This window comes from Lutra lutra, chromosome 10, assembly GCF_902655055.1.
Source record: "Lutra lutra chromosome 10, mLutLut1.2, whole genome shotgun sequence".
Taxonomy (NCBI): Eukaryota; Metazoa; Chordata; class Mammalia; order Carnivora; family Mustelidae; genus Lutra; species Lutra lutra.
Window position 1 is genome coordinate 75405409 of NC_062287.1, and position 13007 is coordinate 75418415.

A 13007-nucleotide genomic window follows, 5' to 3' on the forward strand; every position below is an offset into this window, starting at 1 on the left:
CCTTAGTTGGGGTATTTCATTTTGAGCCCCAGTTTTACCTTTTTTGTAAAAGAAATAATAACACCTACCTAATAACACGACGTTAAGGGCCATTACTAGTATTAGAAATTAAAGCATAAATAACAAGGGATGCCTTTCACCCATCGTTGGTGAAGCTGAACACCTTGTCAGATGGGTTTGTATTGTCTGGGTGTTAGATGATTTGTCCTTGTCCCATGCTTCACAGCCATGACATTATGGCTGTCAAATAAATTTATATAACAAGATACTTAACACTGTTGTGCCCTACACTATTTAAAGGCCCTTACTATGAATATTAACTAATTTCATCCTCATAGCACTGTATTTATTATCACATCTATGTCCTTAAAACATCACAAACATCTCATGCTTTCTTCACAAAAATCTCTATCATTTCTTCTTAAGAGTCGAGTCAGTCAGGAGCACACATGTATTATGAATCTCTCGATCTGCGTGTATACATGAGTGTGTGTGCACATATGTGCACACACCTCTGGATCAAGTGTTGTTTCACTAAAGAAACCCAAGCTGCACTTCTTGCTTCTAAACTCGTCTTCTTTTGGGGTCACTTGAAACTCTTCCTTACCAGCTTTCCATCTATCATTTTCAGTTTGCAAAACCACTTTATTTTTTTGTTACCAGCTTTGATGCAGAGCTATAGGTTAGATACTTTACTTGGAAATGGTAGTCATCAGAGCACACATGTGTGTTCTTTGGGGACAAGTGATTTTGTGTACATTTGTATGCATATATTTATATACATATTGATTTTTTATTTTTGGTGAACATAACAAGGCAGATGTTGTGTAAATGTTTTTTACAGTCGCAGGGTACTAAGATGTTGGAAAATGGGGAATGGTATTTGGATAGCAAGGTATGCACTATCTGTTCTGTGGCAGATGCAAAGGAGCTCACAATTACTAAGCTACAGAATGTTAAATTATCCAGTGATATTAAATGATATGGGAAATGGCAATATTGTGAGAAGTTCTATGTAGCTGAACTACTGTCAAACTATCCGAAGACGTTATGTAGCTTTTTAGATTTAAAGCCATATTATTTGTGTGATGATGGCAAAATATAACCATGGTATCTTTCCAGGTGTGACACGTTTCTAATTGCAATTGAAAACCATTTGCTCACCTAGCTCTCATGTGAAAAAAACAAAACAAATCTGTGGTACCAAGTTGCAATCATCTTCATTTAGGAGAAATTTTGCAGTTTGGCACACTAAATTACTGGTTCTCCTACAAGGATTGAAAATAAATTATTTGGCATGGAAGTGTTGAGGAATTATTATGAACAATAGTTTTCTGATTAGAATAGTCTGCGAAATATAGGTGATTCATTCAGCAATGATTTTTCAGCATTGACTGTGTTCTCGGATTCTGAAATGGTGGTACAGTAGGGAAGAAGAACAAATCCCAGTTTCTTGTCCTATGGTTCTTACAGTCCACTGGACAAAAACAGAAGATGGTAGTCAAATATATGTAAAGTGAACAATGGTAGTTAGTACTGCAAAGGAGAGGTTCCGGGAGCTATGTTGTGCTAGTGGGTAATAGGGAAATTACACCTGGTCTCAGAAGGCTAGCAGGTAGTACTGAGATGGGGTTGGGATCATTTTTTGATGCTTTGAAACTGCATTTTTCACAATAGAAGCATTTTCCTGTGTTAAGTGTTGTAACTCTAAGGACAGGCATTGTTTTATTATAGAATTGTGGAAACATCTTAAATATTCAAAAGTAAGTGTTTAGTTAAATGTATGTTACCTAAAATTATACCGAATATCTGGGGTGGCTCAAGCTAGTTAAGCATCCGCTTTGGGTTGTGGCTCAGGACATGATCTCAGGTCATCAGATCAAGCCCATGTCCAGCTTGTGCTTAGTGCGAAACCTACTTGAGATTCTCTCTTCCTCTCTCTCTGTCCCTCCCCATGCTTATGTGTGCACACATGCGAGTGCTCTCTCAATAGATAAATAAATAAAATCTTTAAAAACTTATATTGACTACCGAAAATCTTTTAAAGCAATATAAGATGTTTATATTGTAGGGGCACCTGGGGTGGCTCAGCGGGTTAGCCGCTGCCTTCGGCTCAGGTCATGATTCCAGGGGTCTGGGATCGAGCCCCGCATCGGGCTCTCTGCTCAGTGGGGAGCCTGCCTTCTTCCTCTCTCTCTGCCTGCCTCTCTGCCTACTTGTGATTCTCTCTCTGTCAAATGAATAAATAAAAATCTTTAAAAAAAATACTTTAAAAAAAAGAATGTTATATTGTAATAAACGATGTTTGGGAGTAGTTACAAAATAGCATTTAAATTGCCTTTGCCTTTATTCCTACCCTATCCTTTCTAGTTACACAATTTGTCCTATTTGATTTCAAATATGTTAATAACCAGAATAACAACAGTAGTAGCTGCTCGTACTATTACTTACACGTGCCATCCCTATGTGAAATAGTTTATATCTGTTGTTTCAAATGATCTCGTGTAAATGAGTGAAATAGGCATTATGACATTTCTTTCTTTCCTATATACCAAACTTTTAAATATGTCAACACAGGTATGTATGTTCTATGCACCAAAGAAAGAATTGTTTCAGTGTTCACACTATTCACCATGAGTTTCCTTAGTGCCATCTTATCTAAGAATATCTCTTATTCTTTTTTTTTTTTTTTTTTTTTTTTTTTTTTTTTTTTTTTGTGACAGCATTCTGCCAAGAAGGCTGGCAGATATGGTGGAACCTGTGTGTCCTCCTAACAAGTGTGTCTGTCCTTCTGGATTCACAGGAAGCCACTGTGAGAAAGGTAACCTTGCCTGTTTTGTTATTTTGGTGGGGGGTGCAGAGAGTGGAGAGAAGAGGAGAGACTTTCAGAGAGAATGGATCTCTTTCTCTAGGTATAGCACTGTGGATTGACTCGATATGTCCAATTTTGATGGTAGATGTACCTCTCCCAAGGTAGTTTCTTCTGCTTGCTACATAATAGGCATCTTCTCTTTGAAAATAGGGCTTCATTGGCTCTCCCTCCGGTTGTGTCTAATACAGCAAGTCCAGTCTTTTCTCTGCTGTGCTTGCCAGTATGCATTTTATTGCTTAATAGAGATAAAGCCTCACGAACTGGACTTGCCCCACTTGTCATTTATTGGGTAGCATCACATGCAACTATTTAAGTTTTAACAATCTGCTGCATCAACGGAATCTAAATTAGAACCACATGCTCCTTGCGTAAAAGCGCGTTAAATAACTCTAGCAGGTTTATGGGTGTCCTTGGAATTTTATTATAATATTGGTTTATTACAAACATTATCATTCATGGACCTGATAATGTAAGCCAATTAGCATCAGTAAGATTCCATTATGCGCCCCTTTCTGTTTGCAGTAAATGTAATGTTTATACTCAGTGCTATTTGGTGAAATCCAGCTCTGTCATTAATTGAAGAGGTCCTCCTACCTTTGTGTAAGTGGAATTTGACAATCAATATTAGTTTGCCAGTGTTCGTAATCAATGGAAGCAACAGGTCTATGTCATATAAAACTAAATATTTCAGTGTATTTGTCCATGAGTTTTATTGGGGTAAAACCACTGTACCGTATTTTTCTGAGAAGGGAATAAACTTGACACTTACCATAGAATTGCAGAGAAAAGTGGAAATACAACGTTTTCATCATCATTCCTATTATCTGATGAGACGGAGGATGTCTTCATCTAATGCCAAAGATCCAAGCAAAGCTCTTTTTTCCTTTATGTTTAAAAGTTTCATTTTTTTAATGAGCCTATTCATTATACCCCAAATTGTCCCACATATTACATTGTGCTACCTATACATTTATAAGGCACCTTGATCCTTTAAAAAACATGTCAAATTTTACATAAATTATTCAACAAGAAAATCAACAATGTGTGTGCCATTGTTTCCATATTTTGTGATATTATCAACAAATCAAGTCACATTTATTAAATAATATTAATTGGCTCATCCTTAAAAAGAGACCTGCCAAACTCTGCTCCTGAGCAGCACGAGAGCATTACCACATGGAGCTGAAATATTCTTGCCAAAAGCAAAGACATTTAATGGTACCTCAACACACATGCCTTTATTGCAGTACCTTGGATTTTGATTAGGTTTTCTAAAATGAAAAAAAAAAAAAAAGCAAAACAAAAACCAAACTAAAGGTTTTGTCTTATCTCCTCTAGAACTGCTGTTTTTCCCTAAAATGAGTACCCAGGGATGTGTGGAGACAGAATGGTGATGGTGATGATGTTGATCATGACTCATGAGAGACGATTTCTCATGTGGTAGTTAAATCTCAGGCCTCGTGAATGAATGCGTTCATATGAACAACAAACGAGATTGCTATGGTTGCTACAGCTTTATAGATGGCAGACTAAAGCTTTGGCTAGGTGGAGTGATCTCTGCAATGCTACAGAGCCAGTGTCAGAACTGAGAATGAAACATAAGTTGCATTGTGCAAAGCCTGCGTTATAAACCCTTGTGTGTGTTTCTCAAGGATAATGTGTGGACTTCCTGTTAAAATCCAGATTTCTCCACTTCTACCCCGTATCTGGTGAATCAGAAAGTCTGAGTGGGGAGGGTCCACAAACGTGTACTTGCACCAAGCACCTCAGGTTGTTATAAACCAGTTGCTGTTACATTGTAATTGAGATCCTTAACCAGAACGTCTGTAAAGTTCTTACTCTTTTTACTTTTTAAAGAAATAGCGGAGAGCATTGATCTCTTAGACCAGGGTCTGAGTTAGTGGCAGCTGAGGAAAAATTAACTGTAGTTTCTGATGGCTTGTTCATTTGACCTCTGGCCTTTTCTCTTTTCAATAAGTGGTTGGTTGGATCAGTGCTTATATTCTGGCCCATGATGTGGAGCAGGAAAAATAGAGATAAAGGAGAAAATCAAGACCAGAGAGAAAAATAAAACAAGGATTGGTAGGACATGGGTTCCTACGTAGACGTTATTAATATAAATGTTGGATTTGAGATTGAGAATTGCATTTTCCTGAATATGTACACAGTTATTGTAGGATAAAAAAACAAACAAACAAACAACATTTCTCTGCATGTGACGCTCTCTCCCATCAGTAGCAAAGCCGTTCCATTTGATACTGGCCAGTAGTCTAATTCTGCAAGACTTTTTGTCAGTAGAATAAAGTACACATTTTCCAGTCAGTTGTGTGCAAGGGATGTAGATGAATTGTAGGCAAATACTGAAAACCTATGTCATACCTTATCTGAATTACTTTGTCATGTTGATCATTAAGAATAAACATCAATTCTGTTTTCCATTGAATAGTGATATGGATACCTTGAGTCTTAGAGTGCAAGTGAAAAATACAAATGCATTATGAATGTCTCATAGCATGATTAGACTAAATCTTTCATTGGGTTTCTTTCCATTTCAGGGCTAATTAAATGGTCTCATTTAATCTATGTAGAGTTCACTTATGTTTAGTCTTAAAATGTTTCCCATGGCCCCCCCGGTCATTGGTTTAATGCATTGTGACATTCAGCCTTTTAGAATCCATGCACTTTTAGTTAAATCTTGGAAATCATTTGTTAAAGAAAATGCATATCTAGAATTTAGTGAGGTTTAAAACAGCCACCTGTGTTGGTATGTAACACAAGGTGAACAGCTCATGTGAAATCAAAGAGGTACACTAAATCCATAAATAGGTTACCTTTCATGAAACAGAACACCATCTTCTGAGAACTGAATGAGATTAGGTTTTCTACTTAGTATTAAGGAAATTTGCAACCAAGAACAAGTAGAGATTATGTACAAGGTATCAAACTATGTCTAATTAAGGGTTTCTTAACCTTGACAATATTGACTTTGTGGACCAGATAATTCTCGGTTGTAGAGGGCTGTCCAGCATCACCAGACTCTATACCCACTAAATACCATCAGCTGTGTCATCCCCAGTCATGACGAGCAGAAATGTCTCTTGACATGGCCAAATATTCCTTGGGAGGCAGAAGTAATTCCTCTGGACCACACCACATTTAAATGTAGCATTTAAAAAAGTGTTTTATAAAAATGGTTATGTTGTGTGTATACATATGTATATATATGTATGTGCATATGTATGCACATAGACACATTATTTGAGGGAAATGTATCAGTGTTAGTTGATAATACAAAAATTACAAGCATTTTTTTTTGCTAGTGAAAACATTTTAAAGCATCTTTTGAGCATTTTTTAGAAGTGCTTAGAGTTGCTATAATTTATTTTTATTTATTTTTTTTTAAAGATTTTATTTATTTATTTTGACAGAGAGAGAGATCACAAGCAGGCAGAGAGGCAGGCAGAGAGAGGGGAGGAAGCAGGCTCCCCGCAGAGCAGAGAGCCCGATGCGGGGCTCGATCCCAGGACCCTGAGATCATGACCTGAGCCGAAGGCAGCGGCTTAACCACTGAGCCACCCAGGCGCCCCTAGAGTTGCTATAATTTAGAACATTCCTGACATCCGTGAGCCAGAGACTGGCCGATAGCCATCGTGTGTTATGCGAGGCACACTTTCTTACGGTCCTATGAACCAGGTTGATGTACAAGCTGGGAGAGTTGTCCGTCCATTTTCTACCAGTGACATTGTAAATACGTGAATGCTTCAACCCCGCCAGGAAGCATGTGACCCGAACCCTTGTGTTCTCCTGAACAAAGAGGAAATTCTCTATTCTTTTCTTCTTTCCTTCTTCCATCAATCTTCCTTCCTTCCTTCCTTCCTTCCTTCCTTCCTTCTTCCCCTCTTCCCCTCCCTTTTCTTTCACTCTCTCGCTCTTAGAGAATATGTGCATGGACAAACTGGGGAAGGGCCAGGCAGAGGGAGAAAGAGATTCTTAAGCAGGCTCCACACCCAGGGTCCCAGGGTCTGCACTGGACTTGGGGGCTCAATCTCATGACCCTGAGATCACGACCTGAGTTGAAATCAGGAGTCAGACACTTAACTAGTTGAGACACCCAGATGTCCCTCTTCTTTTTTCTTTTTTAGAAGGAAGTTGTTAATAGACGTAGTAAGATAATGTCTCATAGTATAAAACTTAGATGCACATGTTTTAAATGGAGTTTTCTCTAAAATGATCTCTCTGTGACAATACTAGGCAGTCACTTTTAGTAGGAGTTTTGACTAGGACATAAATGCTGATGTTCTCTGTGGTGGCACACACAAGACAGCTAATTTTACTGCATTTCCCTATTTGTATATCCCACGAATTCTAAATTGTATAAATTCATACAGTCATAAGCAACATCTTGTGAATTAGACAGTGAGAACTGGGCAGTACTCATCAACTATAGGCTAGACCATAGTATAATGTAAAAAACTGGGAAAAAAATATGCTGATATTATAAAAATTGCAGACCTTGCCTTTTTCCCACATAACTTCCGAAATGGGTTCCTTTTTTGTAAATATAATTCATTTAACTCACACAAGCTTTGAACTCTGATAATCTGCCGGCCTTTCCAAAGCATATTAAGAACCTGGTCAGGAATATTCAGGGAAATCTATAAATAGCAAAAAAAAAAAAAAGAAGTTTGACAGTGTTATCCATCGGCAGTATAATTTCCAGTAGCCATTGTTTTCTTATTTTCTTATTTCTTATCTGGATTTTCTAATACAATAAATATTATTTATGTTTATTTTAAACTTGTAAAAATCATTACTTACTACAAAGAACATAAAAACTCACAAAAGGACTGGATTTTCTCAGGTCTTGGAGTTCTTTTAACTCTGGCCTTAAAAGGAAGTGACTTTTGCCAGATAATTTATTCTGTTCTTTTCCTGTGCCTCCAGAGTTGCAGATACATAGACAGAGGGTAGCAGCTTGCCCTGAGTATGTTATCCATCCCCCAAGTAAAAAAATGTTCAGAAACAGGGCTTCTGTATTCTTCCAAATTTTAAATACCTCTCCAGTTTGGAGAGATCTATACTGATGTTCATCTATATGCATTTTCTCTGCCCTCCCTTGTTTCAGGGAAACACTTTAAGAGCTTTTAAGAAGGTGAATAGTAGTTCTCTTCTGTAAACGGAGAAGAGAATACTTCTTTTTCCTCTCCAGGTATCACAGAAAGGCATGTAGGAAAAGAATGAGTGCAAATGTGCCTGTTCAAAATCCTAGCAGTTGGGAAATTTATTGACCTTCTCTCAGCAGGAGTTTTCTCTGGTGGTCTGGCACGTGGCTGAGAGAAAATGGCAGCTTCCATTTCTCAAGTTGCTGCCGTCCTGTAACCAGTAGGTCCTGGAGTCAGCTGTGCTTTTGTGGCATCATTTAAAAGGGAAATATGAGGATTTGAGGTTTCTCTAAGTCGACCCCAGCAAAAAAAAAAAAAAAAGAATGCACACAGATGCTCTGTTAAAATTTCATTAAAGTCATCTGAGTGTGAATTTGCTTGAGGATATGTGTCCTGCTCTGGATATTTCCAGAAATAGAGAGTAGAAGAGGAGAGGCATTGCAGTGGAGGAGGAGAGGAGCCCAGACCTACCAACACTGAGTTCATCCACTTCGAGTACCTTGCGTGGCACCTTCTTCTTGTCCTCAACTCCATCCACTCAACTTTTCTTCTTTCAGCTATGATGGAGAAATTGGGCCAGAGGTCCAACACACTTCCCCATGGCTCCAACAGGGGATGGCCACTTAATCCTCAGAGCTGCTCGGAGCTATTTCAAAATGCTGTCCTTGACCTGCCAAGATCACCATTTTGCCAGATTTCTGGCATGGGGAAAAATACCTCCAGCCATTTTTCATTCTCATCTCCTTGAGACAGAGCATGTTTTCAACTCATTTCAGTAAAACTGTAGGGAGTGATACCTTTTGCTCACAAGCAGGGACTTGGACTATACATTAGAGATGCAGCCAGGGGTGGGAAAGAGGACTGGACTAAGGGACAGAGGTCTGAGTTCTGATACTAGATGTGCCTCATGAACTATTTAGCCTCTGCCAAGTGAAATTTGCGTGAAGCTACCACTCATCTGAGTCCCCCAAAGTTTGCATTTGTTACTTCTTGTGAGGCAGCTAGTTTCACCCTATAGAACACGTATGAAGACATGTCTGCATGTTAATCAGCCAGGCTCTAGTGGAGGTGAGGTTCTCAACCATGTATGGCTGAATCCAGAGTCCATACACCTTCCAATCATCTGTTGCCTGTTGATTGCATTCTCTCCCTCCAAGGGCACTTAAACCAAATGGATTCTATAGAAGACCAAATACATCATGTTCTCCTATGATGAATGAGCCATAATTTCCTACTTCATTATGTGCATTGTTTTACACATTCCTTTCAACATCTTTGTGCCTAAGGCAGGAAGAGAGTAACAAAAATTGGGGTTGAGAGCACAGTCCCTTGAAGCCACACTAGCTCATTTTAAGATGGGGTTTCAGAACCTGCACTATGGGATCAGATACATGTAATGTTTCTTAGCTTGGTAGCCACTAAAAATTTTTTTTATAATATTATGGTGAGATTAAATGAAATCATCTATTTAAATCGCTTGGTAGAGTGCCTGGCATACAAGAGATGTCTGGAAATGATATCTATTGTTAATTCTGTTCTCAGTTTACCAGGTGATAAAGTTGAGGCTCAGAAATCATAGGCTGCTTCTTCAAGGACACTCAGCAGGTAAATGGTGGAGCCATGCCTTATGTTCCTCTGCTGCCACCAAGGTCTCTAGTGTTTCTGCCAGCTCTTATGGCCTTGCACTGTACCACTCAAATGTAAAGTGGTTTTATTTATGTTGTCTTTGCCAATTCATATTCTCTCTGGTCCCATAAACATTTTATATAATTTTGTATCAAGCAAACACATATTAATTTATGCACCAGAGTTTTGCTCTGGGGATAGAGTAAGTTAATTCACCTGAAATAACAGCATGTGTAATCTAGATATGGTTCTTGGGAATAATGTTTTCTTGCTCTTGTTTATTTCCCATTTGTTGGAGTTGAGATTGAAGGCTTAACACCACGTTCTCACTGTATTATTGATGGCATAGGTGGCTTTGTACCTAGGTGAGGGGAGACCTCATCCAAAACTCTACCCAGTGCTCCTTCTACAAATGTTTCCTTACCCCTTTCTTGATTCCCCAGATTCACATAGAAAAACAACATCTAGACTCTCAGTTTGGCACCAGGAAACCTGGACGCTCTTCCCAAATTCCACTCGTGACCAGCTATGTGTTGGCGGCATCCGTTTTTCTGTATAACATGGAAGTAATCATCTTAGAAAAACCATAGCGTGGTCTGAATTTATTCATCAAACTTCCCTAGGAATTCCCACTGAGAGAATAATCAGAGATAGATAAATGAATGGGGTTTAAAACCTTGATGGCATTTTAAATAACAATACATTGCAAGCAACCCAGATTTATAACAATAGAGAATTAGTAAAATAAATTACAGGTAATGATTGTATGGAACCTTTAAAACCTATGGAGAAAGACTATTTCGTGAGATGGGAGATAAAGTGCAGAGTTAAGAATATAAACTCTGGAATCAGACTGTCCAATTTTACCCTTGCTCTATTATCTTGGGAAGTTACTTCAGTCATTTGTGCCTAAGTTTCCTGATTTAAAAAATGAGAATGAGAAGAATACTGCCTCATTGAGAGTATTTCTAAGATTTCCTGGATCTGGGGAGCACTCTCTAGGCATTAGAACATTATGAAGTGAAAATGGCATGTTCAATCTGAGTCTGGTTTTTATGCACAGACACACATGCACTACACACAGAAAAAAAATTGCCGAGATGATGTTGATCTCACTATGGCTTATAAGGTCCTTGTGTTATTTGGGAGCTTTCAGGATCAAAAAAAGTCTCAGTTAAGAAACTAAGTCAATATTGTATTAACGCTAAGTAAAAGGTTTATACTGGCCCCACTCATCAGCCTGCCTCAATCTTTGCAAAGTGAGAAGCAACTGTGGAGAGTTTCCCTTTTTTTTTTCTTTTCTTTCAATACCCTGTTTTAAAATTCACAGGTGTCCTGACTGTTACCCAGAGTTTTGTTTTGCTTTGTTTTGTTTTTAAGATTTTATATATTTATTTGACAGAGATCACAAGTAGGCAGAGAGACAGGTAGAGAGAGGGGGAAGCAGAGACCCCCTGAGGTCCCTGCTGAGCAGAGACCCCCAATGTGGGACTTGATCCCAGGACCCTGAGATCATGACCTGAGCGGAAGGCAGAGGCTTTAACCCACTGAACCACCCAGGCGCCCCAGAATGAGAGTTTTATGGGAAAGAGAATAAGGCCTCATAGAACCAGTGCGTTGGTGGTCTTCTAGCATTGAGGTCTTCTGGATCGGAGACATGCAGTGGCTGGTTCCTGCTTCATGAGGTGCTTTGACGGTGTCTTCAATCACTAGGGATGAAGTTCCATTGACATGGACAATCCTTTCCTCCTTCTGTAGCTCTAAGCTTGTGAGGGTCCCCTCCTCTGTTGTGGCCCTGGAAGATTCACAGATGATTAGGTGGAGACTCTGATGGTGCTTTTGTAGGATCCCTACAAAGTAGAAACTTTTCCCCATCATCATTCCAACTGCAGCCTTCTCTTAATGTGGTTTTGTTTGTTTAGTTTTGCTCTGCCCTGTGGCTGAGGCAGCCACAGATCCAGGCATGAACCTTTAGATTTCTGGGGTATGAATCAAATATCAGTTGCTGTGTCCTTCACTATCCGGAGTGGCTGTGCTTGAAGTCTGTCGTCCTTAGATGAGTTTTCAGAGGAAGATCTTCCCTCTCTCCCTATTTCCCCCCAACCCCCACAAAAGTAAGTCACCTAGAACAGTCAGCATGCTCACCAGCTTTCTTATTTTTAATCTTTTAATTTTTTAAATTTTTATTAACATATAATGTATTATTTGCCCCAGGTGTACAGGTCTGTGAATCATCAGGCTTATACCTTTCACAGCACTCACCATAGCACATACCTTCCCCAATGTCCATAACCCAGTCTCCCTCTCCCTACCCTCCCATCCCCCAGCAACCCTCAGTTTGTTTTGTGAGATTAAGAGTCTCTTACGGTTTGTCTCCCTCCCAATCTCCTCTTGTTTCATTTATTCCTTTCCTACCCCACAAACCCACCACATTGCCTCACAACGTCCTCATATCAGGGAGATCATATGATAATTATCTTTCCTTGATTGACTTATTTTGCTCGGCATAATACCCTCTAGTTCCATCCATGTTGTTGCAAATGGTGAGATTTCATTTCTTTTGATGGCTGCGTAGTATTCCATGGTGTATATATACCACATCTTCTTTATCCATTCATCTGTTGATGGACATCTAGGTTCTTTCCATAGTTTGGCTATTGTAGACATTGCTGCTATAAACATTCGGTGCACGTGCCCCTTCAGATCACTACATTTGTATCTTTAGGGTAAATACCCAGCAGTGCGATTGCTGTGTCATAGGGTAGCTCTATTTTCAACTTTTTGAGGAACCTCCATGCTGTTTTCCAGAGTGGCTGTACCAGCTTGCATTCCCACCAACAGTGTAGGAGGGATCCCTTTTCTCCGCATCCTCACCAGCATCTGTCATTTCCTGACTTGTTAATTTTAGCCATTCTGACTGGTGTGAGGTGGTGTCTCACTGTGGTTTTCATTTGTACTTCCCTGATGCCCAGTGATGTGGAGCACTTTTTCATTTGTCTGGCCAACCAGCTTTCTTTAATAATATCCTTCCTTTGGGCCTTGTCCACATGCCTTGCTGAATTTCTAGGCCTTTGTTTACAAAGCTAGAACGTGGTTAATGGTTAGTACAGGTACAACTGACTTTTGAAAGTGATATAAAATAATCTAGCAGCCAGCTTTGGAAGGCAGGTATCCTTAATACATTATCATCTGCCAAATGTCTGACATTGCACAAGTCCAGTTTACCCTATTACATTCGGGTTCAGTAAATGCTTGATAAATGAATAAATGAATGAGTACAGGGAAGGATCTTAAATTTCACATGGTCCACTCTTTTCATTTTGTAAATCACAAGTTCTAATAACTCC

General features: G+C 39.2%; 1 protein-coding gene across 1 annotated transcript in view; it reads left to right on the top strand.

The window, feature by feature from the left end:
- The window catches only part of NELL1 (neural EGFL like 1), an 845189-nt gene that overhangs the window by 621459 nt on the left and 210723 nt on the right, over window positions 1–13007 (top strand). The window contains 3 exon segments of the mRNA XM_047693683.1: window positions 2724–2743; window positions 2745–2768; window positions 2770–2821. Coding sequence (XP_047549639.1) covers window positions 2724–2743; window positions 2745–2768; window positions 2770–2821 — 96 coding nt within the window.